General features: G+C 33.4%; 1 protein-coding gene across 1 annotated transcript in view; it reads right to left on the bottom strand.

Annotated features, from left to right (window-relative positions):
- LOC145318269 (uncharacterized) overlaps positions 1-10,879 on the bottom strand; it is a 29,037-nt gene extending 18,158 nt beyond the window's left edge. Inside the window, exon 1 of the mRNA XM_080159587.1 lies at positions 10,717-10,879. Coding sequence (XP_080015713.1) covers positions 10,717-10,730 — 14 coding nt within the window. The 5' untranslated portion in view covers positions 10,731-10,879. The remainder of the gene's footprint in view (positions 1-10,716) is intronic.
- Between the last annotated feature and the right edge of the window lie 15,553 nt (positions 10,880-26,432).

Below are 26,432 nucleotides of genomic sequence, written 5' to 3'. Positions count from 1 at the left end.
GTATCTTATAGTTGCTGTGCTACTGATGGATATAATTATCCTAGTGTCTAGCTAGTACTACAGATTATAGAGTATGATAGCTAGAGTATCTTGTCATGTTACATTTTTCTTCTTTTTATTTCCAGACAATACAATATAAATATAAATGATAAGAACAAGGATAAAACATTCATAAAAGCATACTTTTTAATGTAAATGTACTTTGCTTCCTATTATTCCTTTGCTTTTAATATGGATAAAAACGTAAGTAAATATACTTATTAGTAAACAATTAATTCAGTTTAATTTATTTATCTATTTATTTCTTACTTCTACTCGAGGCTTCGCTCCTAGCTTTTGTATGAGTAAGGAAAGTAGTAAAATAGCCTAAAACTAAACTTAGAAATAAAAAAAATAATTCCAAAGCCATCCATGGACCTATGTGAAGCTTCTATAAAATGGAGAACTCAATAGATTTAGTAGTTTTCTAAATCTTAAGCCACAGACAAAAATCCTTATTACTTTATGCAATAAGACTATTGACTGCGCCCTTCGTAATCAAAGGGGTTGGTGGGGGACATGAAAATAGCCTGAAACCATCGTAAGGATTAAATCTAACGTTAAAAACATCCCGTGACTTATGTGAAGCTTCTCATATAAAATAAATCAGATTAGTATTCATTGAAATCTTAATCTTTAGACAAAAAAAACCTTAGTACTTTTTATAATTGGAATAAAATTATAGTAAAGTAACAACAAATCTATCCTTCTTTCAACTAATTATCTATTCACAAATCTATTCATGTAACATATATTTATTCCAAAACTATCTATTAATTCATTTATTTCCTAACATAGAATCCTTTTCTATTAGGTCATCAGGGAGGAAGGGAACATTGGACTGTAAATGGTACTGTTACCCAACTTTTATTTGAAGCTTAAAATACTGGTTACTTCATTTGAATTGTGATTGGTTGATTCCAAACTAGTACTGTAACAACTTTTCAACCAGTAATTTGAATCTTCAGACGGGGTAATATTGTTTAACATCATTGGTGTTGTATTTCAATTTATTGCCATTGTCGTATCCCTTACGATCCCTGAAAGCTGTAAAGGCAATTTCTTTTTTTGTTAATGATTGCCAAGTGTAGGATTTATTGGCAGATACTCAGATTGTTTTTCTGTTCATTCTTTGCTTTCTACCACCACAACCACCACATTTACAATATTATACTATTCTTCATCACAGGGATCTAAAGGGATAAAACAATGGCTGATAGATTCATGTACATCCCAAATAATGATACACAAAATTACCCCTTATATAGATTAAAATTAGAAGTTGTAACGTTTGGGCACTCGACTTAATGAACCAACCATTATAAATTCACTACAGTTCACAAAGTTGTTAAGCCAATGAATGAAAACTTTGGGGACTAGTGTAAAAAACAGCCTATTGTCCCCTCCCTCTCTGCCTTCATCCTCTTATAGTAATGTAATATTTAACATGTATCATAGAATCTTCGATATTTTGTGTAAAAAATATATTATATGTGAAGTTTATGCATGCATGGTTCATCTTGGTCAGGTCAGGGGCAACATAAAAGTTGTCGATTTTAAGGTTTTTTTCTTGTTCTGTGGGGGAGGGGATGTGCTTTCTCTTGTTCATTAGAAAAAGGTTTCGCCAGTAGCGAGATCTAAACCTCACAATCACCGTTCTTGGTAGTAAAACATTACTTTCTTTGCACCTATTGGCCTTTCCCAGGAAATGAGCATTTTCAAGTAGCTGGTGGAGCGGGGGTACTGTGACAGGTCCCCATTCTGGATCTTGAACATCAGGTATGGCTTTCATCAGAACCGGTTTGATGATTCTTGTGTATGCTTCAAGCATACAAGCCCCAACTGTTTTGAGGCGTTTTAAGCTCTCCCTGGGGACAGTAAGGTTATTGATCCTTACTGACCAGTTGCGGACATACTGCTCCCGCTGGTTCAAATCCTCCTTAAGAGTCAAAATCTCTTTTTTTAAAGATAGAATTTCACTATTCATATCCATTATAAGTTTATAAATGTCACAAGGAGAGTTTTTAGTTTTTAAAACACACAGAGTTGCTCAAAACAATAAAATATATAAAGCACTGATTCACTCCACTTTATGAACAATTTAAGTAGATTAAATGGCCACGCCCCCTTTTTTATAGGATAGTATTAGTATTAACTAATTGCACATTAGGGAGGAGATGTTATCCCTTTGAATGACTATGAATGACTATAATAATAATATAAAGATATCAATAATTTTAAAATCAATTTCTTTTAAAGGTATGGATCATAGAAAGGAAACGAAGTTTCGTCGTAATTTCACAGTAGCTTTTCTCCTATTTTATAGCCGCTGTGGGGGGCTCTAACTCCTCGGGGCAATAATTAACATTTACCTAACCTAACATTAAATCAAAAGCTACTGGGAATGACGACGAAACCTGCTAATTCGTTTTGTTTCTATGATTAAAAAGTATTCATTCATTACAGTGCTCGGCAGCCAATTCTGCAACTGCAACCGCATTTAGTTTTCAAGCCGCCGCAATTCATACAACCTGACCCCTCCCCTTTAAATTTTAGAAAATTCACTGCCACCCTTGCTTGATAGTCAGTTGCAAATTCATGACATAATATGCAGCTGTGAGTCTATCGCACTATTCTTAGTAAATCTACAGCCACCAAAATTTACTCAAGGCCGCAATTTCTAAAACATTTACTTGTCGCAGCTAAACCATCTTTAGATATATGTAAAAACAGCCAAGCAATCTTTGCTTGTAATAGATTGTTGCTAAGCCCTGTAATTCTTTATTACTTATGTGACACTGATAAAAGATAAAGGAGTAATATTTTATGTTGAATACCACCAACAAAAGCTTTTATGTCTAATTGATTTCCCTCACTTTTTTGTCTTTTCCCCTCACCATGGTCTATTTTCTTTAAAAAGTTGAAACAATAACAAAAAATCAACAGTTTTCATTTATTTTGGTGTAAACCGTAATCTGAAAAATTAAGTTACGGCAGCTACGGCTACATTCAGCGGCACAGCTTACAAACTCTAAGGTTGCTAACCTGCGACGACCCAAAAAGCCTTAGTTACAGCTCTGCAGTGAAGCTCTTTAAAGTGCCTATAAAAATGATGTCATACAATACAAATGACCAATGATAGGCTAATACACAGACTAATTTACCAATGGCAGACCAGTATACATTTTAATTGGCCAATGGTAGGCCAGTATGACGTAATTTTTATAGACACTAAAAAAAACTTCCTCTGCAGTTTTATGGAAGAGTAAAGAACTCTAAGCTACAGCCGCAACCGCATTTTTATTCGCAGGCTTAACAAAGCCGCTGCAAAAGCCGCTACAAGCCGAAGAAACTCTAAGTTGCAACTAACCTTATTATCTTACTTTATTTCATTTGACGATTCAGTCTACATTAATATCTTTCAAGATAGAGCCTATAAGATTTTAATTTAACAGATTATGACTTTGGATCAGTGGCGTGCACATGGTTTTTCATAGGGGGGGGGGGGGAGGGGGGAAATTTGACTCAAATTGTTTTACGCCAGAAGCACAGAGTGTCACCCCTCCTTGACTTACCAATTAGCTAAGTCATCCATCTCATTAGCTAATACAGTGAGAACTCTTCTTATGTCTTATACAGACAAGACAATTACAAATATATATTCCTATTGACATTAAGTAGTTTTAACAGTCCAACTACTTTAGAATTAGAGGATGTGTATGTCTGTTTGTCCAACATCCTTCAAACTTTTTTTTATAAATTCTTGCAAGATTTTTTCTTTAAATATAAAGCTACGCCCCTAGAAGCTTTCAGGGGCACTTGTGGGAAGTCGACCCTCCACTTTCCATTTTAGTTTTATAAAGAAAAGGGGTTTTGAAAATTAGGGGGAGGTATTATTTTAAGGGGCGATTTCTTTTGGGAGATTGGAGGTACCCTCCTTTACCTTACCTGAAGCCAAAAGACCTTATAGTACAGCAGTTGGCGAGATCTTATGCTTTACATAAATACAGACAATTATCCTGTTACTTTTATTTGAGGATAATAACCTTTACATTGCTGCGATAATTATAAACAAAACAGATATAATTTCATTAGGGGACCGAGTGTTGCTAATATGTTTATTAGAATTAAAGAAGATAAAAATTTTGAACCTACCTGTGTCAACTTTATCTACCTTATTTTATTACTAGCGGCTTATTTTATTATTTTATTACTTTTTTGATCAAAAAAAAATTAAGGCGAAATTTGTAAAAGGACCAGGGAAATCTTCAGCAAAAAAAAAAGGACCAAGGAAATCTTCAGCAAAAAAAAATAATGGGGGGGGGGAATTTTTGGTTTTTGGGGGTGTCCCACCCCCCAAGAAAATAGCCTTAAACCACCACAGGATCAGTAGGTATATTCCCTAAAGAGTAGAATCCGATCGGTTCAGTGGTTACCGAGATCTTAAGCTTCAGACGGACGGACGGAGTGGAAGTTGAATTCAACAGACAGATTTGAGTCAACCCCCCCCCCCCGCTTACCTCAAGGGTCCCTAGAGGCCCCTAGGGACGTAGCCGGAATAAATTACCGGCCCATAAAAAATACTTTTCTTTTTTAACCAAAAATCAGGTAAGGATGAGGGTAAGCCACTAATCTTGTAATAATGGATCTAGAATATGTGGATATTGTGACAGGGGAATTTTTGTCCTCAATATAGATTGCTAATATAGTCATCAGATATTGGTCAATGTGGAGGGGAAAGGGTAAAGGTATAAAAAAAGGGGGGGGGGTATTTTTATATTAACAAGCTGGGCTATTAGGGTGTGCAAGAATATCTCAAAATATCCAGGTATACTATATCCAATGTTGTAATACAGCTAACAAAAGCTGGGGGCTGTATGTATATATGAAAACTAACCCTAAAATCCAGGTATAATATATCCAATGTTGTAATACAGCTAATAAAAGCTGGTGGATGTATGTATTTATGAAAACTAAATCTATAATCCAGGAATAATATATCCATAATACTGCTAATAAAAGCTGGTGGATGTATGTACTAGGGTGGGTCGATTTTGGAATTGCACATTAGTAGACATTTGCAAGGATTACTGGGCCAATATAAAACCCTGTGAAACTTGAAAGAGGTTTTTAAATCCAAAAACAACGGGCGCGCAGGGGGTATAAAATGTGCCCACCCCCCTATAAAACCAAAAATTGAAATTCCTTCAAACACAGGCATGTTGTATATCAAAATGACCGCATTGAAATGCTGATTACAGATCTGAAAACCGTTTTGAAAAATATTGTTTCAGTCTGAAATGAATTTCAAATAACTTACCAAAATGAACAATTTTGACTAAATCAGATGTTTTTAGGTACTGAATGAGATCTTATTCGAACTAAGAGCAATATTTTTTAAAACTGTTTTCAGATTTGTAATCAGCATTTCAATGCGAACATTTTGATATGAAACATGCCTGTGTTTGAAGGAATTTAAATTTTTGGTTTTATAAGGGGGTGGGCACTTTTTATATCCCCCGCGCGCCGGCAGCAATAAGAGCCAAGTCACTTTTGAAACTTAAATAGGGCTTATCATACATATATATGACTTCCACAACTTATGATAACAGTAAAATCTAAAAAAGGGGGAAATGGAAGTATGTATATGAAAATTAACCCTATAATCCAGGTATAATATATCCAATGTTGTAATACAGCTAATAAAAGCTGGTGGATGTATGTATATGTGGAAACTAAACCTATAATCCAGGTATAATAACTGTACATTTCTTAAGGTTATACAGCTGACAAATTATTATCTTTTTCTAGTATGGCCCTATGGCCCTGAACCTCGTTAATTTCCGCTGGATTAGAGCCGGTCATTAAAAATACTGAAAAATCTTAAATCGTATCGTATTATAAGTAGACAATTTTCTACGAATAATAAAATAAAAATCAGGAAATCAATACCTAAAGAAAGGAGAATCGTTCTAACAAAACTGGAATTAATCTTTTTTTATCCGCGGAAAGCTGTCAATAATACGATGTGAAAAATAGCTATTTTAGATATTTCCAACTATCATTTAGCTGGTAAATTTAATCTCTAATTAGGTTTGTGGTTTGTTATGATTATGACGTAACAAAAAAAATTAGCCAATGAGAGGCCACTATAAATTTTACCATTGGTCAATAACGGCCTCTCATTGGCTAATTCTTTTTGTTACGTCATAATCAGTCAGACACTATTACTGTGTTCACATTTGAAATAAATAATATCTCGTAGGGGCGAGAGTAATGTCCAAACACCCGGGGTATCATGTCAAGTAACATCCAACAAACAACAAACTCTTTGTCTGAAAGTTCTAAATGTATATGATTATTAGTTGCGCCTGATTTTGGACCATGACATCTCCCCCTAGTCTTACTATTGATATCATACATTGCAGCATTATGTACCATTATTAAAGTCTCTAGTTTGTCGCGGTGACCTATCAAACAAAAAGCCGATAAATTACAAATTATACTATTCCTGCGGGTTTATAATCAATATTTCAATATCTATTATTTCAATAAATTCAAATATCCTATTAATAAAGAGTAGTTTCGTGGTTTTTGTCTGAAGCTTAATCTCTCCATGATTACTGACTTTATGATGGTTTTAGATTATTTCATATTTTATTCTTGGGATGGATTTAAGCTATTTTCTAGTATATTTATATGCTTTTGATTTAAAACAAGCTTTAAATTGTACCTGGGCAGGTTTTAAGCTCTATTCGGTATGCCAGGTAAAAGATATCTGTGATATGTTATAAACGACGGCAGAAGAACCCGATATTGTATTTCTAGGATATTTAATACTACTTGATCCAACTAATTACTCTAGGCATCTGGGAAAAAGAACCATTTGCATGTAGATTAGCTCAGGTAGGAAGGGGACATTGGGCTGTTTATTACAATATTCCCCAATGTTTTATAATAACGTTTTCTTATTCGTTGGCTTAACATTTTTGGGGATTAAGTTGCGTGTTTAAATGTTTCAATCATTAAATGTAATCTACAGTATGGGTAATTTTGTGTATGATCTATAGGAATGTTCATTAATTCACCAGCCATTGTCTTATCCCTGTATATCCCTGAGATTAGCTTCAAATTATGTAATATACATACATGTAATAATGTTTTGGGAATAGATTTATAACCCTAGATGAGCTGTTACACACAATAATCCGTCTAACTTGAAAATGTTTGTACGATAAAATTTCCCGAAAGCTAGCTTTATACTTTTATTTTCAAATTTTGTAGGATTAAGTGTTTTGTAATTTAGAGCACAGCAATTTATGAAATGCCGCGCTGTGATTGGCTGAAATTCGGCGCACCCCGATCTGGCTCACCACTAAAATGATTTAAAGATCCAGCTCAGGTCTTTTGTAGCAACGCCTTTTAGAGCCTTAAATTATACGCAAAACTACCTGCCCTTTATTACCAAAATGCGCACACGTTCTGATAATAAAAAGGCTGGATTGTTTCTTCACTGTGTGTAACCCGCGACCGTGGCTCAACACGTAACGCATCCGCTTGTTAGCGGGAAGGTGATAGGTTCGATTCTCGGTCCGTTGAAAATGGTTCCTAATGCTGCTATGTCAGATGCACGACATAGTTCCAGTAGGAGGAATGCTTTGGCCTAAAACAGGCACAACTCATTACCATGCACAGTTGGGACTGACCAATGTCTTGCAATCAAAGAGTTGGATGTCTGATGGGTGTTGATACCCTAGGCTATTGAGCGCGTTACATTGCATTTTAAAATTTAAATGTTCAAAGGTGGCGTGGAGAGGACTTGTACCCGAAGCTTCACCACGCCCCTAGAGTCAATAGTCAATCAATTCTTCATTGTGTTCTTATTGGTCCTATTTATTGATTAGGGATCTAAATTATTACATTTATTGTTCAATGTGTAAAAATAACACACACAACAATAATTAAACAGTAATTACAGTTTGGCCCGTGTAACAATTGTTTCTAGTATGGCATCGAAACCGATTAAAATCCGATGGTTTAGAATCGGTTCTAAGCCATGAAAAATACTGAAAAATTATATACAGCATCGTATTACAGCTATTTTAATTTTCCACGTATATTGAAATAAAAATCATAAAATAAATTCCAATTTTTGTTGAGGCGGTCCTTCGCCCGATCGGGGCTAAAAAAACTGGTTTTAATCTTATAATCTTTCATTTTCAAACAACGGAAAACTGTCTATAATACGATGTGATAAATAGCCATTCATCACACGCTATTATTTTCAAAATTTGAAATGAATCATAAGTAATTCTTTTAAAATTTTCTACATGTGTGAAAGATTATTTATTCGTCGCAGATTATTTATGTAGACAGATTTCCTCAGCTGGTAAAATGAAAGTAGATAAATTCCAGGTTGAAACCCGGACCAACAAAACAGAGATTGATTTTATGATTTTTTTTGTAGAAAATTGTTTGTCATACGATACGATACATAATTTTTAAATCTTTTTCAGAACCAGCTTCGAAGCCATACTGGAAAAATTGTTACCATCTATCTATACAAAATAAGAAATATCTAAAGTTGCTCTGATTGAGTTATTAAGAAAAGCTTTCTTCCAACCCTTTGCAGGTTTTAGGCTACTTTAGTCATTCAGACATCTGCCCGTATATATCATATTAAAATTTTTGAAGCGAATTTGTTTGCCCTTTTGTAATAGAACCATATGAGGTGCACAGTAATATTAATATAGTGATAAAAATCTTTTAATTTTCCTCTATACACAAGTAAACTGTATGTGTATTGTGTATATATTTAGCAATGCTTTCCTTATATGATTATAACTTTTTGACGATTTTCCTCAGAGAGCTTAATTGAGCATGGAACCCCCTCATTCCTGTTTTGAAATTAAATAAAAATATTGGGGGGAGTGGGCAGTTTTCTCTTTAATTTGTGTCAGGCTAGGTTTGTTATATTGAATATAGGGTTAGCTCCTGCAGGGGTTTAAAAAGGGGAAAAACTCACCGCACCTTTTTTTTCAATTTTTCAAAAACAAGGGGGAAGGTTTTTTATGCTCGCTAGGCACATTGATAGAAAGCAAAACCTTTTTAGATGTATTTACTATTTAACCCAAATGTTAGTTTTAGGTTATTTCAGTAAGAATTTTGTAGATTTTTATAACTATATATACAAAACGAGATAACACAACCTTACATCGTATTAGCTGGATTCTCCTTCGATTTTTAAATGGTCATCTAAAGAGTCCAGAGCACCATTCCCTTTTGATTGCACGACATTTGTCTGAGAAGTCTTAACTGTGCATGGTAATGAGTTGCGCCTGTTTATGGCCCTAGGCATTCACTCTACTCTAACTATTTATATCACGTACCTGACATAGCAGCATTAGGAACAATTTATAACAAAAATGTGTGAATATGGTGCAACTAATGAACATACATGAATACATAGAGTAACAAATATAAAGATTGATTGGTTATCCATAAAGAATGACATTAATAGAAATATACGAGACAGAGAAGCAAACAATATTTTTTCTCTTAATTCTAACATATTTTCCTTTTTTATTATATTTATGTATGTGTAATTTTTCATCATAAGGGAGGGGGGAGGGATGCTATAAACATAGAAAAGTTTGTTTAAGGAAAGAGGGCAATATTGCTTTTTTATCCCGCAATGTGTGTTCTTCAAAACTTAGGTACTTATTTGAAAAAACGAAACAAAGTACTTTGTGCTATGAAATTAAATTAAGAGATTCTGACGCGAATATACATATATTTACCATAAATGAATTTATTATTACTTGAATCTTACACCAGATTATTAGGCATTCTAATAAAGTGAAACTGGTAGCTTGCTAAAATAACAATCCCCCATCCACCCCCTTTACCCCATCTCCTCTCCACTTCTACAGGATAAACCCTCTGACCAATAAATGATGTTCATGTTAGCAACCTAAATTTGACGACAATTTTTCTCCTGTCATATATTCATTCAACTTTTTGTTTTAACAACATATTCAAATATCTTATTATAAACTACTATTAATTAAAAAAGCTGTTAGCTGCCAAGCGGCTGAATTAATTATTTGTGGGCCTTCTTTTGTCGGCAAAACGGTAGAACGTATTGATTATGATCGCACAATATTTTAACCAACAAAAGAAGGCCTAACACGGTATGTGCACTGGTGCAGCCGTTTGGCAGCTAGCAGCCTTCAATGAACTGCATTAGATCCATAATATAAATTTATCTCCTAACAATATTAATATCTAGATTTGTATGAATATGTGTATTACTTGATCTCTCTTAAAACAAAAGAGCTAGACTCCTTGGGGATTTTAGAAATAGTATATTAAACTTTTCTCTCTTTTATTAGAATAAAAGTTAACAAGTGAGTCCCCAAAAAATGTTTAAAAAAAGGGTTTCAAGTCTTCGGGGGATGTTTCTTCCTTCGACCAAAAGCCTAAAATTGTTTAAAGACAATTAATAATCTGCACTAATAATTATGCAGGATTCGGTCAAGCTTTTTACGAGATCTTTCGGGACATACACGGGACTGTAATTCGATGCTATACATGATTTTTCAGTATGACTGGGAATCGGTTCTAATCCTGTGGATATTAATCGGTTTCAAAGCCATACTGAAATCTCTTTTTTACCTGACTTTTCTCATTCTCTTAACATTGTTGAATAAATCTATTTTCTATTTTCCCACTTCACACAAATTTCTTCAATCACAAACATTTTTAAACTCAATTTTTAAAATATTTTTCTTCTTGAATATTTTAATAAAAATAATCACATTATATGCACAAATAATCTGAAATCGAATTATTTTAAAGGATTGAATAAGGATGAAAAAGTGCATTAGTAGCGAAGCAAATCAATAAATAAAAACTAAGTAGAGATATTAAGTTATACAGTCAAACTAATTTTAGATGCTTATTGGTCAGGTTTAACTCCAGAATTGTAAATTATGCTTTTATTTCTTAATTCATCCAATAGATTGACTTTTTTTAAAGAAGGGTATGAAACAAAATGTTTAATTGAAATGAAATAGGTAAATCAAAGCAGAAGCCATTAAAAAAACTAATCTAATAGCAACTGCATGCCAAATATTCTATTGCAGCAATGGTTATTGAATATATGTGGATATATTTACAAAACTTTATCGTCTATTAGCTTGCTAATATGGACCTCATTTATTGGTCAGTTCGTCATTCAGTAGGAGGGGAAGGGATGTGGCGAAGGGAATTTATGGGGTGATATCGTTAGCTGGCTGCAAGCATCAATTTATCAGAGTACATGAAATTCTGGTGCAACATCCAAGTAATAATATATAAATTATAGAAACAATATGTAGTTGTATTTCAAAACAATCAAACAACAAGCAGCCGCAACCCGGCGCACTTTTTCAACATGCTACATCTTTCTTATAATTAAATAAAACTGTTCACCCTAAAAATTTGCAGCTACTTAACCCTGATTTTAACAAATAATTTGACTCTTGAAATTTTTATGGTTTTGAATTCGCCTTATTTACCAAAACTTATTTTTTTTGGCAATATTAACAGGGATAGTAAGGGATAAGACAATGGCTGATGAATTGAATATATCCCAAATGATACACAAAATCCCCTCCCTCCCTGAATATTTATCACAGTTGTTTTAAAAGATTCGTAACAAATGGAAGTCATCAATTTTGTTTTTATTTTCTCTATTTTCATGAATATCTAAACAAAGGAAATAGACAATTAAAAAGACAAATTGAAACAGATATCACAAGAATAAGCTTTTCTATGAAAACGAAGAGCTTAGAAATTCAATTAAATGACTTTTTAACTTTACAAACCGACCAACAATGAAGCTTTACAAATTAGTCAAAAAATATGAGGGATGAGAGGAGAATAGGGAAAGATAATCCCTAAAAAATAGATGGATAATCCCTCATTTTTATGACGTCACATGGATGATTTTTTGAGACACTTTGAAACGCTTTCCAACAATGCGACATGTATTCTTATACAACGGTAACAGGATGTGTGTCGCTCTTTGTGTCTGAGAGTCTGCCTGTTTGTAGCAAAAGATCACGATACTCTACTGTACAATGAATCTTCTTATTTGACCCGGGAAAGGTTTTAATTATTTTGTGGTTGGGTATCTAAATCGTTCCAGCAGAAATAGCCCCAAGATAGAAAAAAAACCGTTTTACTAAATTGAAAATGCAAGGTCGATCTATAACACCCCCTCCCCTTACTCTCCTAAAAGTGTCCCTAGATACCCCTAGTAACATATACAGTAGCCGTGCTGGAAAAAAGTTAAAAATTAGCATGTTTAAATTGGACGTAAGGACATTCTGGTAACGATTATAGAGCTACGCTTTTTAAATCGTATCTAACTTTTACAGGAATCACCATGCAAAGTTTGAAATCGATAGGACAATTCTAACATGCCAAAATTAACGAATAAAAAACATTGAAGATTGTGTGTAAAATAAAAGAATTAAAGGTAAATCTGGTTTTCTGAGTAGACAATTACACAAAAAGCTTAAAGCTTGAAAAGAATTCTATTAGTGATTGGAAACAGGGAGGGAGGGGACATTGGGTTGATTATTATACTAGTCCCCAAAGTTTATTGTACGTTGCCTTACAACAACTTTGGGGACTTATTGAATTTTAAGTGTCAAACGTCAAACCACTAATTTTATTCAATAGAAGGAATGCATTTGTGTATCATCATTGGGGATGTTAAAGAGTTTATCGGCCATCCCTTAAGATCCCTGGATAGGAAACTCGAACATTTTATCTTTTCTTTGTTCAAAATTTTAACTTTTTCTACAACACTACTAATGCAATTACAATAAACATAAGTAGCGCAGCAGTTATATATCTAAGATATTTTTGTTGTGTATTTTAGTTGTATGTATATTTGAATGTCCTTATTAAATAGTTGTCCCTCATTACACTAATGGATATAGAATATATGTGGATATTATGGCAGGGGATAAACTGTCGTCAATTTTGGTTGCTAACACTTATTGGTCTGATCGTTCATCCAGTAGAAGGGGAGGGGATGGAATAAGGATTGTGGAGGGGGGTATCGTTATCTAAGTCCACTGCGAGTTTCACATAATTAGAGACCATGAAAATCTGGTGTAAAATCCAAGTTATAATCAATTCATTATTGCATTACAACTTTTAAAACAAAGTTTCTTGTTTCTCACTGGCTGTCTAACCGATGCATTATTCTTTACTCCTTTGGATCAAAAATGCTTTTAATTTTAATTTATTTAAAACTGAGTGAGAAAGTTTAAATTTTGAAGTTTATTGTAATGCTAATCTCTGTAGAATAGAAACTAACTTTCACATAATATTTTCATTTCTCACAATTCTTACTTCAAATTTTATGTGCATATTTTTATGAGAAATAAATGGGATGTTTGTCTGTGTGATCTTATCTTATTATATAAAGTAGTAAGGTTTTTGTTTGTTTGTAGCTTAAGATTTCGAAAACTACTTCACCGTTCTCCATTAAAGGAAAGCTTTACTTAGGTTTTGGGATGGTTTTATGCTATTTTTCTGCGTATCTTTTCCCCTTCGAAAACGAATCCCAAAGATGCTAGGGGCGCAGTCCCTAATAATTTATAAAATGAATATTCAGCAAATTTTAACACAAAAAATTCTTATAATTTTTAATAATTTCTTTTTACTACTATACATTTTTCGTGGGTTGGTTCTCTTATATAAGTTCCTGGAGGCTAGGAGTGCAGCCACTGGTGTAAAGTGTAAAAGCATTTCTCTCTTTGAATAATACATCTTTCCTTTTGTGGTCACTTTTACTGGGACACTATTCTTATAATTTAGGTGAAAATATTTTTCAACATGAAATTTTGTCGAAGCTGCTTCAGTGTTTATAGTGCTTATCAAAAAATGACATCATACAATACAATGACCAATAATAGGCCAATACACAGACTAAATCACCAATGTGAGGACAGTAACATTTTAATTGAACAATTGTAGGCCGCCAGTTTGACGCCATTTTCTATAGGCACTATAAAAAGCCTAAATTTTGTCTGAATCTGCCTTTTGCTAAATAATACTGTTTATACCTTTAAAAGATTAAGATATAAAAAAAGCACGAAAAAAAATACTAGAAATGAAGCTACACTAACAAAAAGCTATAAATAAATTAAAGCATTTTGTTTCTAAATAATGTATTGTAACATTGTAATACCAATATATCCAGAAAAGAAAGTTAATATCCTTATATAAAAGTAACATGATATCTTTGTGTGTGTCTGTCTGTCTGTAACACTATCTCGCTAACCTCTGAACCGATATGGTTCTTCTTTCATTGTAGCTATTCATAGGTCCTGGGAAGGTTTATGACTATTTTAGGAGTATACCAACCCCTTTCACCACCCAACCTCCCAAGTGAAATCGCCTATTTGAAAATTCCCCCCCCCCCCCACTTTTTAAAAAGAAAAAAATCTTTAAACTAAATTTGGATATGTATAAACAGTGCTCCTAGAGGCCTCTAGTGGCGTAGCCGCTGTGGTATATGAAGCTATACTGGTATTATAGATATCTGTAGTAAGAGTATTGGGTGTATTGTTCTAACAAATTGGAAAGTATCTTCTAATTTGATTTTCTGTTAGGCCCCGGGAGAATAGAAACAATATCAACAAACAACAAGAATAAACAATAAAAAAAATGCGCACCCAAGTCATTCTAATCTTTGTATATTGAGGAAAATGTCTTATATTAAAAATGTGTTATTAATCAGTGCTCGGCAGCCGCAATATAATGAATATTAAATAGTTACTAGGAAAATAAACTAAATCTTTAAAAAATATATCAAATGTAATTTATAAAAAAATACATATATATATAAAAGCGATCCAAAAACTTAAAAAACAAAATAGCCTAAAACAATTTCAGAAAGCTTATCTAAAATGAAGAAATCAATCCTTGCAAAAGTTATAAAGATCTTAATGGGCAGACCAAAAAAAACTTACTACTTACATTAGAAACTTTTATAAAAGTGAAATAATGTCTGTCTGTTTGTGTATGTATTTTATCAACGCATATCGCTAACAGATTAACCGAAATGTTGCACCTTTACATGGAAGCTTATCATTGGTCCTAATAATGATTGGGGAAGGGTACCTCAACCCTTCAAAGAGAAATCACCCTTGGAGAAAAAGATCCACTCCCAAAATTTTTTTTTCACATCATATCACACCCCCCCCCCCTTTCTCCATCCCCACCCCATCGACCTTGCCTTATATGCCCTACGAGGCCCCTTGGGTAGTAGCCGCTGGTAACATATAATTTTACAGGTATCATGATTTTAGGTTTTCCATTGCAGTTATACTGAAAAACTTTGCCTTCATAATTCAACTTTAAAACCTTAACCTATTTAACTGGATTTATTATTACTTGGATCTTACACCAGATTTCATGTTCTCTAATAAAGTAAAACACGTAGCGGGCAAAAAAAAATATTATCCCATTCCCTTCTCTCCAACTGGACGAACTAACTGACCAATAAATGATGTCCATGATAACAATCTAAATTGACGACACATTTTTCCCTGTCATAGTATCCACGTATATTGTACAATTACATCCATTCCTATTTACTGCTTAGGGATAAGTTTTAAATATTATGCACCTTGATATTAACAAAGTGTTCGATATTTATAGTATAATTTTTTTACCATATGGAAATGAAAATCACTATGGTTTGCTAAAAACACCATAACTTTGAAGCGAAGCTTTTTAACATTTAGGTTGTATCCGTACGTTCGTAAGTCTGGGCAAAGTCCCTTATGATACATTTGTACATTTGCTTACAGAGTGAAAGATAGACAAAGAGACAGACCTTTACCGCACCTCAGTTGCGTTCTTTATGTCTCTCTATTTATCTTTCTAACTCTCTCATTCTATATCTTTTTTTATCACTAATTTTCTCTCTTCTCTCCTGTAGGGCAGAACATAAAACAAGTCAAAGCAGGAAACTTTTACTTAATCATATAGTAATCATAAAATATTAAGCGTTAAATTTAAATGAGAGATATTGTCGGATGCCAAAAGAGGGTTGAAGTTAATCTCAGGGTATTGACAAACTTTCAACTAATTTGCATAATTCACATTCTCACATCTATAAATTGTATTGCAGGCTGGCCTGGTCAACAAAAAACCCGCGAACGGGGCTCAACAAATAGCGCATCCGCTCGTCGTCGGGAATGTGATAGGTTCTTATCTTGGCACCGTGTCATAATTAAAGACATTTAAAACTGCTGCTATGTAAGGTGCGCGGCATAAGTAGTCAGAGTAGTGGGGATGCATTGAGCAATAAACAGGCGCAACTCATTACCATGCACTGTTGAAACTTCACAGACAAAATTCTTGCAAAGTGTTGGTTTTCTGTTTGGATGTTACTTAACCTATTATCCTTGGGTGTTAGAGTATCGCATCCCATTACAAGCGGATGATGCTCTGGATTCTCTAGATGATCACATAAAAATCGAAGGAGAATCCCGCCCTTATGAGGTAAAGTAAGCCTGGTGAACTGTTTACTGTACAACCTAACCTGGACCAACATTCCTAAGATTTGGTTTAAGCAAACCTTGGCCTATTTTAATTCTTCTTGAGGTATTTGATACCAGATTATTTACCACATAAAGAGGGCAATTATTTTCAGGATTGTTGAAGGAATAATAATTTCAATAATTAAGTTAAATATTCTATTATAGGCATTAGTTTGCAATAAATGGGTGAAGCATGTGTCAACACCCCCTTAATTGGAAGTGGAAAGGCAGACCTAACCTTATTTCATCCCCTCAAGGTTTATACCCCCTGACAAAACTCTGTGTACACCATTGATTAGCATGTTAAAGTTAATGTTTTAAAATCACTTTTGATAACTAATAAGATATTATTTTTTTTGATTTTTTAATTAAAGATTGTCTAAAAAAAATATGCATTAATAACAAAAAACAAAATTAACACATTAAAAATTTGAAGGCCGCACAATAACCATAAAGGAATGGTGTAGACTAATTCAACCTTTGATTGTAAGTGAGTGTAGGTAAAACCTTTCTCCCACACCCTAACATTTTAATTTTCCTTTCCCCTCTCCACTCCCCCTTTATGACTTTTGAACCGGCAATTTAAAAAAAGTAAGTTCTTTGAAATTTTTAATTATGCAATTTTTTTTATTTCAAAAATTTTTTTAAATTAAAAATGTTAAATGTTTAACATTTAGGTTTAATAAAAGGTTGAAATATGTAGTTTGTTATTTGGAAAGCTACTGATTAATTTATTATTATTATTGTTACTATATCATATGACGCAGTGGAAATAATGAAATTAATACCAAAATAAAAACCAAATAATATTTCAAGATTTTAACTTATATAGATTAAATCATATGTTTATTTTTTGAATATTTTTGTTAGCTGTCACAAGTAAAATTTGACCATAACTGAACATTAATGGGAAAGGAATCTGATTAAAACCAAATCACAGTGTCATAACAATGACACTAAAAATTTGGTGTTTCTGTTTAAAATTGAAGTTTTTCTACATTAAGATCTGTCGACTGTAAGACGTGACAGTCAATTTAGGCTATGTTGTAAAATTTATCTTAATAAATTGATACTCGCAGCTAGCTAAAATAACGATACCCCCCTCCTCCCACCCAGTTTCCTCATTCCCTCCCTTCCTACTTGATGAACGAACTGACCAATAGCAACCTAATTTGACGGTAATTTTTCCTCTTTCAAAGTATTCTACATCCTTTCATCCTATCAATTTCAAACTTCGCATGATTAGTCATGTAAATGTTAAATAGGGTAATCTTAAATCATTATCAGAAAGTCAGAATGTCCATTTTAAACATTATAAATTTTGTTATATGATAGTTATTAGTAACTTGATTTTTGGAAGAGTTATTCCTGGGTGATTAGGCATAATCTATCTATATTTGTTGCATCATATTTTGTATTAACTTTTTTTGTTGTGTTGTTTTGTTTTAGCATACTGAACTGATTTGCCTTAGTCTTGTAGCAGGGTGGAAAGGATAGATCAATGAAAGAAAATTCATCCTTGAAATAAAAATACCTAGGAATTAAATTGCAGGGGGGGGGGAGAAGTTTATTATTTTGACATCCCTGTATCCCTGGTGGTAATGGTAAACATGGCAAAGGAATGAATGACAGGCAGCGCTATATATGGGGGGGGGGGGGGAAGAATATGGGTAGAAACTGACATTTATATTCTGAATATATCACTTTTTTGTTGGGGAGGGGGGGGGGTGGTTTCATAGTTGAAAGAAGTTTTGACAGGGATCCTAAGGTATAAGTCAATAGATGATAAATTTAATAATAACCCCAATGATGATTAACAAAATTACCTCTTCTGTAGATTTAAATTTTTAGTTGAAAAGTTTGGACACTTCAATTTTATAAAAGTAAGCAAAGTTTCAAGTCAGTGTAATTTACTTTCCAATGTCCTCTCCCTCCTTGAGGTCACACAAAAGTCAAACCTTAACTTTTATTGTTTTTTCTTTACACACACATACTAAACTGACACTCACACACACTTACACACACACACACACACACACACACACACACACAATCATTCTTATAAATGATATACATGACTTTCTTAAACAATAAAATATATTATTAATTATTACTCTTTGTTTGTGTACTCTATAATGATTTGTAAAATAGTACTTTCAAAGCAATAATAATAAAAATGAATGGGTCTTTTTGATATTAAATATTTATTCTAATTAATTAAGATTTTGCAAGTAAGATTATATAATTATTAACTTGGTTCATAGTAATTTGGTTAATGACAGACAAAAGTTTATGATGTAATTGCCACAAATAATTCTTTTTTAATCTAAAACGGTCATAAAATGAAAAGATTTCAAACTTCTCAAAAATGAAAAGTTACATAAACTTGATTTTAAAATAGGAAATCATATTTAATCATATTTAAAAAGTTGTTGTTAAAAAGTTTAAAAATCATCATGTTTAAAATGGACGTACGGAAACGATTATAGAGTTGCTACGCTTACTAAATCGTACCAAACTACTACAGGAATCACCATGCAAAATTTGAAATCGATGGAACAATTCTAACTTGCCTAAATTATTGAAAAAAGCTATCCGTTACGTAAGGACGGACGTACGGACCGACCCTAATTGTAGAAAAGCTTCACTTCTAAATATGAACATTACAAATTCAGCGGGACTCCATTTTTATTAATGAAAGGACGGAAATCTGTTATTGATTACTTACAATCAGCATCTTATAATAGTTAAACCATAAAGAATTTATAAAACTGAATTTTTTAAAGCCAACATGAAAGACCATTTTTTTTTTACAAATCTTTGGATGCCAGTGTGATTTACAGCACAATTTCTCCTCCCCTCCTGCTTGAAAAAAAATTGGTAAAGTAAAGGAAGCAATTTAAATAAAAGGTCTTATAAATTTTAGTGAAGCTACTCTATAATTCAATTTGTCTGTCTGTCCGTAACGTTGTAGGCGTAAAGTGATTTTGTTGGCTGCTATTTCAGATAGACGGCTGATTTTTGTGTGGATATTCCCTCTATCAATGAGCACCCAGTATTTAATTTACTTGGTCCGTCGGTCTGTCAGTCATGATACAAAATAAATATATTAAGAAATAAATAGATCTAAACATTTGCTCTTTAAATTATCTTGTCCGTATTCCCATCAATAATTTTCTTGTGCTTTTCCACTCGTGTTTTTTCTCCTATATACAGGGTGCGTCACATAAATCGGGACATTTTTTAAACGGCCATAGCGCAAAAACTACTTGACCAATCAGGACGTTTGACCCCACTATGGAAAGCTTAGGTAATGACCTTTTAGCACAAAAAAATCTTTGGACGAAGATGGACGTGTACACCGAGCTGGCCGCGCATATGTTCAACAAGGCAGATTCCAAATGCGCCGGTGGTTTAATCTGGATTCTCGACTAGAGCCCACTAAATCTGACCTCAGCCCATCTGTAGGTGAGGTAGAGTTATGCAACTTGCTGGGGATACTGTAAGATACATAAGTAAGACACTAGAAAAGACTAGAGCTCTCTATCTGAAATGGCTTGGCCGTAGTACTCCAGCAAAGTGAAACATTGCAGATTTTGAGATGTCAAAAACGTCAAAAATCGTGAAAATTCATGAAAATTTCTCGGTTCTCGATTTCAGGGACCCATATGGAACTTTAAAACTCATATTAGACTATGGATTGCGCTGACAACCCTAGCTGAAACTTCATGCCATTTCCAAAAAGGTAAAAAACGTCGTTCTAGCTCAACCGGGGGCCTAATGAGAGCCTCCGTGTCTTAGGGCAGCTTGAAAGTTGGGTAAAATTGGATTCTGCGGTTACTCATGATTTTAAGGAAATGTGATCTCCCAGCAGCCCGAACTTAATTCAATGGACTTTTGGGCCTGGGGCTACTTTGAAGCATGCACCAATAGACGTGCCCATACCACAAAGACCTCCCTCATTGCCACTATTAAGGAGAACTACGCCAACTTGGACAGGTACATTTTGACCTGGAACTGCCGGCGGTTGAGAAGGCGGGTAGAGGCGGTGATTGAGGCTGGCGGCGATTTTATTAAATAATCTACTAGTCAAATACCTATTTTGCTTCCCAGTTTTAAAATTTAATAAAATCTTTAAAATTAACGATTTTATGTTCATTTCTTTAAAAATTACAAAATGTCCCGATTTATGTGACGCACCCTGTATATATATTACTAGCGGCTACGCCCCTAACATCTAGTGGCTCTGCCTAAAAGCCTAAAACCTTTCCAAGACTTAAAATAGAATAGCCTTAAACCAATCCACGACTTAAAATAAAATAGCCTAAAACCATCATAAGACAAATGTTAAGCTTACCTGAAATAGAAAGCCCAATCGGTTCAGTAGTTATTGAGTTCTTAAGCTTCAGAACATAAAGCCTTACTACTTTATATAATAGGACGTTCAGGTTATAAATGTGCATAATTAGATATTATTATATCATCATTACTTAACGAAAAGTAACAATTTACTTAATATGCTTGGACAAGATACTTTCCTCATAAACACACACACACACGCACACATACACAGACACACGCTGACAATTATATTTCCAACCCAATACATCTAGTTAATTATTAATATGAAATGTATAAGCACTGACACAAACTAATTATGTGTGTGTGTGTGTGTTTGTGTGGGTTTATGTGTGGGTATGTGTGGTTATGTGTGTGTGTTTTTCCTAAACCAAACACTCACCAACAAATTTATCCTTACATACAGGGGTATTAAGGGATAAGACAATGGCCAATAAATTGAAGTACACTCCAAATGATGATACAAAAAATTACCTCTTATGTAGATAACAATTTATGGTTGAAACTTATGAGCACTAAGTTTAATGTTTAATGAAAATTTAGTAAAAGACCCTAAAGTTTTTTAGCCAACAAATAAGAAAACGTTATAAAAAAACTTTTGGGAGTTGTTTAGTAAATAGCCCTATGTCATCTCCTGTCTTACATAGCATAAATATGTACACATTACACAGTGAAGCTACGCTGTAATTCACCCGTATCTGAATGACTGCCAGATCATCCAACTATTTATAAAAAGTACTTTATACCAGCGGCTACACCCCTAGAGCTTGACCCTCCCCCCATATCATTTTAGAACAGAAAAAGTAAATAAAAAAAATTCTGGGGAGAGAGTTTTTCGGAGGGAGGGGGTAGAGAGTACACTCCTCCAAAATAGTTTTAAACCTTCCAAGGACCTATGAGAAGCTACACTGTAAAAGAGAACCAAATGGTTTAGCAGATAGTTAGATCCTTTGGTTAGAAAAACACAGATCCTGCTACTTTTATATTTAAGGAAATTCTTTTCTTTTACCTGCGGCATCAGCGTAAATGATATTGTGCCTGCTTTCTGTTGGGTAGTAGGTAGCGGTCATAATAGAGACGTTAAAGCTGATATCTACTTTTGCTATGTCTGATGCGTGACACTTATTGTAAGATAATGGGATTATCTCTGCCCACAGACAGGCTTACAGACAATGGTCGTGCAATAAAATTAATTATCTATTGGATGTTAGTAGTGACGGTAAATAGGTGATTCGCCCCCCTCCCCCCCACCCACCAACAAATTTCAAAATGTATATCAGAATTATACTCCCATATTGAGATTTTGTACTCAACCCTCCCCTTCCATATCAAAAAGCCTTAACCTCTTTAGTCCTGATGACATTTTTAAAATCCTAAATAGTTTACTCTACATTTTACAGAAAACTGGGGTTATAGTTATTGCAGCCCGCTATGAGTTTCTCTTTATTAGAGCACATAAAAATCTAGTGTAAGATGAAAGTAATAATAAATCCATTGTGAAAATACAAAAAGTAAATGGACGTTTTTTTTACAAGCAGAACAAACAGAAAACTAAATATTTCAATCAAGTTAATTTTAAACTAATATAATTATCATTTTCTTTTTGTGTTTAAAAAACTGAAAAAAGTTTGTGTCATGTCAGTTAAAGTGAATTCATTTATTAAACATTAATGCATTTCTTGTATAAATATCACCACCACCGAAAAAAAACTTCACCTGTAGCAAAAGGAGCTTTGTCTCATTCAGACAAACAATAGTGGAAGTATGAATTGGATTAAATAGCAGGTCTCGGCAGCCGCGCGTCAGCCGCGAAAAAGTCTCCAATTTAAAACCGTTTGGAAGCTTTGAAAAAAAGAAATTAAAACAGGGACTGCCATATTTTGTGTTTATTTCTCTGAGGCTTACAGGCGGCTAACACGCGTCTGCCGAGCATTGTTAAGTAGACCTTCTAAAGAATAGCCAGAAACTAAATGAAGCTTCTATAGAAAGCAGAGGCCTAGCAGATAACTTCGTTTCTGTACAATTATGACTAAATGTACAAATATTATTAATTCCATAGAAATGTGAAAATTTGTAAATGTGTACTGATCAATAAAATAGTATTTCGGTATTCCCTAAATGTGTAGGATATAGATCCGCCTAATGTATATTTACTCAAGATAAAGCGTAAAACAGGCGGCTACTGCTTGCACTGACTGCCTATTGTCTATGGCGCTAAAGATTTACAAAATCCAAACTCTAACTCTCCTTCTTCCTGTTCAAGTATTTTTAAAAGACATATGATATAAATTTAAACCATATTCAATTATAATACTTATAAGATTAATTTTTGGAACTTGTGGAGTCATGAAGTAGCTTCGCTACTAAAAAAGTTAAGAATAGTTATTTATCGCATTATATTATAGACAGCTTTCCGCAGATATTAGAATTTAAAATTATAAGATTAAAGACAGTTTTGGCCTCGAAGGACCAAGGACCCGGGCTAACAAAACTGGTAATAATTTAATGGTTTATATTTTTAATATGCGTATGAAATTGTCTGTAATGCGATGCTATACATGATTTTTTAGTATGGCTGAAACTGGTTCTAATCCAGCGGATATTAGTAGGTTTTTTAAGCCATACTGAAAAATAAATTACATATATTTACTATATGACCTTTATTGTTTGCAGACCAACTTTGCTTCATGTATCAACAATAAATCAATTTTCATTTTTAAATTTACCGTCAATTAAATAAAAAAAGTTGAATTAACCAGGGATCTAAAGGGATAGGACAACAACCGATAAATTGATGTACATCCCCAATGATGATACACAAAATTACCCCTTTATTAGGTCAAGATCAGTGGTTGAAACGCTCAAACACTCAACCTAATTAATCAACCAATCAAAATATACTAAAAACCCCAAAGTTGTTAATCCAACGAATATAAAACTTTGGGGACTAGTATAATAAACAGCCCATTGTCCCCTCCCTCCCTGAGAATTAACTTTGTTTATATTGGTACTTGATTGATATGTAGACAATATTTCAATTTTTATAAGCATAGCTTTTCTGTAATTATGGGGATTCCATACGTCTATAAAAGAATAGTTAAAATTTTTAATTAAGGCACGTTAGAAATGTCATGTGGATTTCAAACTTGGCATGATAATTCCTGTATTAGTTAGATATAATTAGAAAGTTTAGCAACTTTAAAAAGAAAATTAGAAATTATGTATAGTCCATTAAGTATAATGTAAAAAGCGAAACATCTTTTTAATCAAGACTAAAAAAGTAAGTATTAATCAACCCACATTTAGCAAGTTAGGAAAAGATTATTACAGAATTCTAAATCATGTTTCATATTAAATGAGTTATTACTCTATATTCGTTAATGTTAGTTTGTCTATCTTTTCTGACTGATTTGTTTGCTTCGCTTTTATGGATGTTGTCATTCTTGTTTTATATTGGCTAAGTAGACTTTTCAATTTTACTTAAGCTATAAACTAATAATTTTGTTGTTACAAAATATCAATGTTACATTTTGGATAAATTCAGAAATAAGATGGTGGCTTTTACTTTAATTTTAGCAAGGGAAAACGCACTTTTTTTCGCACACCTATTCATATTTGCTTTCGGTTCTGCTTTTTATTGGATATCATGATTTTAAGCTACTTTACAATAAACCCGTTCCTTCTCCAAAATATAAATAACTAGTCTACAACTCACTTTGTAAAAATTCCAATAGAATAAAGGTCTTATCGCTTTGGTCAATGAGAGTTTAATTAGGATTATTAGAGCACTATGAGTATTAAACACTCTGTTATTGGAAGACTCGAGCTCATTTATAGACGTTTATTTCTTATATAGATCTAGCTGTCATGGATCTTGATGCAATAAAGCAAGCCGTTTTATAAAAAATCTCTCTTAAATATTTTATAAGTTAAAAAATATAAAAAGTTGTCGCTCAAATAGGTATAGAATAATTATGATAACAAGGATGTAAGCAAGTGTAAAATAAATCTCGGAAACATAAATTAATTATTAAATGTCATTTGTTATATGAAAAATATTAAGTTTTTCGTTAATTCAGAAAAAGTTTTTAAGTTTGACATATCCGCATAATTCTCAGAAAAAAAAAACATTCTTGTCAGATAGTCTTGTGAGGGCTTTACTACAGCCGCAGCTTTAATATTTTTTTTATCATTAAAAATAATGCTTTTTTTGCAATATACATATTTTTGGTGAAATTAAATTTCTGTTAAATTTCTCAAGCATAAAAGCGGATCGAAAAATCTCCCCCTCTCCCCTTATTTTATAACCCATGCATTAAAAATGTTACCCTAGGAGTGTTTGGAGCTGGAGTGTTCGGCGTGTGACACTGATAGCTCCTCCAGTATGGGGAAGCCTTAGTCCAGTATTGCTTCACCTGCCATTATCCTTATACTAAAGTAACATGATGTCTGTCTGTCTGTGTGTTTGTGTGTTTGTACCAAAGGATCTCGCTAACCGCTGAACCTCCCTAACAGGGTAGCTTCTCATAGGTCCCGGGAAGGTTTATAACTTTTTGGGGGGAGGGTACCACCACCCTCCCAAGAGAAATCAAAATAAAATCGAAAAAAATTGAAATATTCCCGCCGAATAGTGTCGCTAGCGTAGTGGCGCTGCGTAGAGACATAATTTTAACAGCTGATCGCAACTTAGACAAATTATTTCTCAAATTAGATATTCAAAATAAAATAAAAAACATTTAAATGCCACTAGAGGCCTCTAGGGGCGTAACCGCTAGATTTAATATACATTAATTAGTGAAAGGACCTAGAGAGAGAGAGAGAGGGGACAATGGGCTGTTTATTACACTAGTCCCCAAAGTATTATAATACGTTTTTCATTCGTTGGTTTAACAACTTTTGTGACTTTAGTGAATTTTGATTCATGTCTGTTTAAAAGTTTCAATCACTAATTTAACTCTACAGAAGGGTAATTTTGTGATTCATCATTGGGTAGGCACATCAATTTATCGACCATTGTCCTATACCTATACCTGGCAAGAACCCAAAAACAGCATCTAGCAATCCCTGACAGCATCTAACCTTTCCTGCAATGACTTTGCCTCCATTGCACAACTTTTTTTCCTTACTTCTTCAGATATTGATTTATTCTACAACATAAACATACATTAAATGTATAAGTAAGTATTGAAGTATAACTTTTACAACCACCTGGTTCCAGTGGTGGTGAACTTTATCGTCTGATAGTAAATTGCTTTCTACTCTTTTGTAGCGACTTGGCTAATATTCCAACGCTATTGGCTTATGTTCAAAGACCCAATTTAAAGTCGGCACTGGGTCTCCACCTCGTGAACATACATAGTTATTTAATTCCTGTCCCCTCTATTATTTTACTTTTATAAACATACTATACAGGTATTT

Source organism: Acartia tonsa, chromosome 4 (genome assembly GCF_053477335.1).
Source record: "Acartia tonsa isolate MP-2025a chromosome 4, ASM5347733v1, whole genome shotgun sequence".
NCBI lineage: Eukaryota > Metazoa > Arthropoda > Copepoda > Calanoida > Acartiidae > Acartia > Acartia tonsa.
The sequence above is the reverse complement of the archived record's forward strand: the minus strand, read 5'-3'. Positions and strand labels throughout refer to the sequence as shown.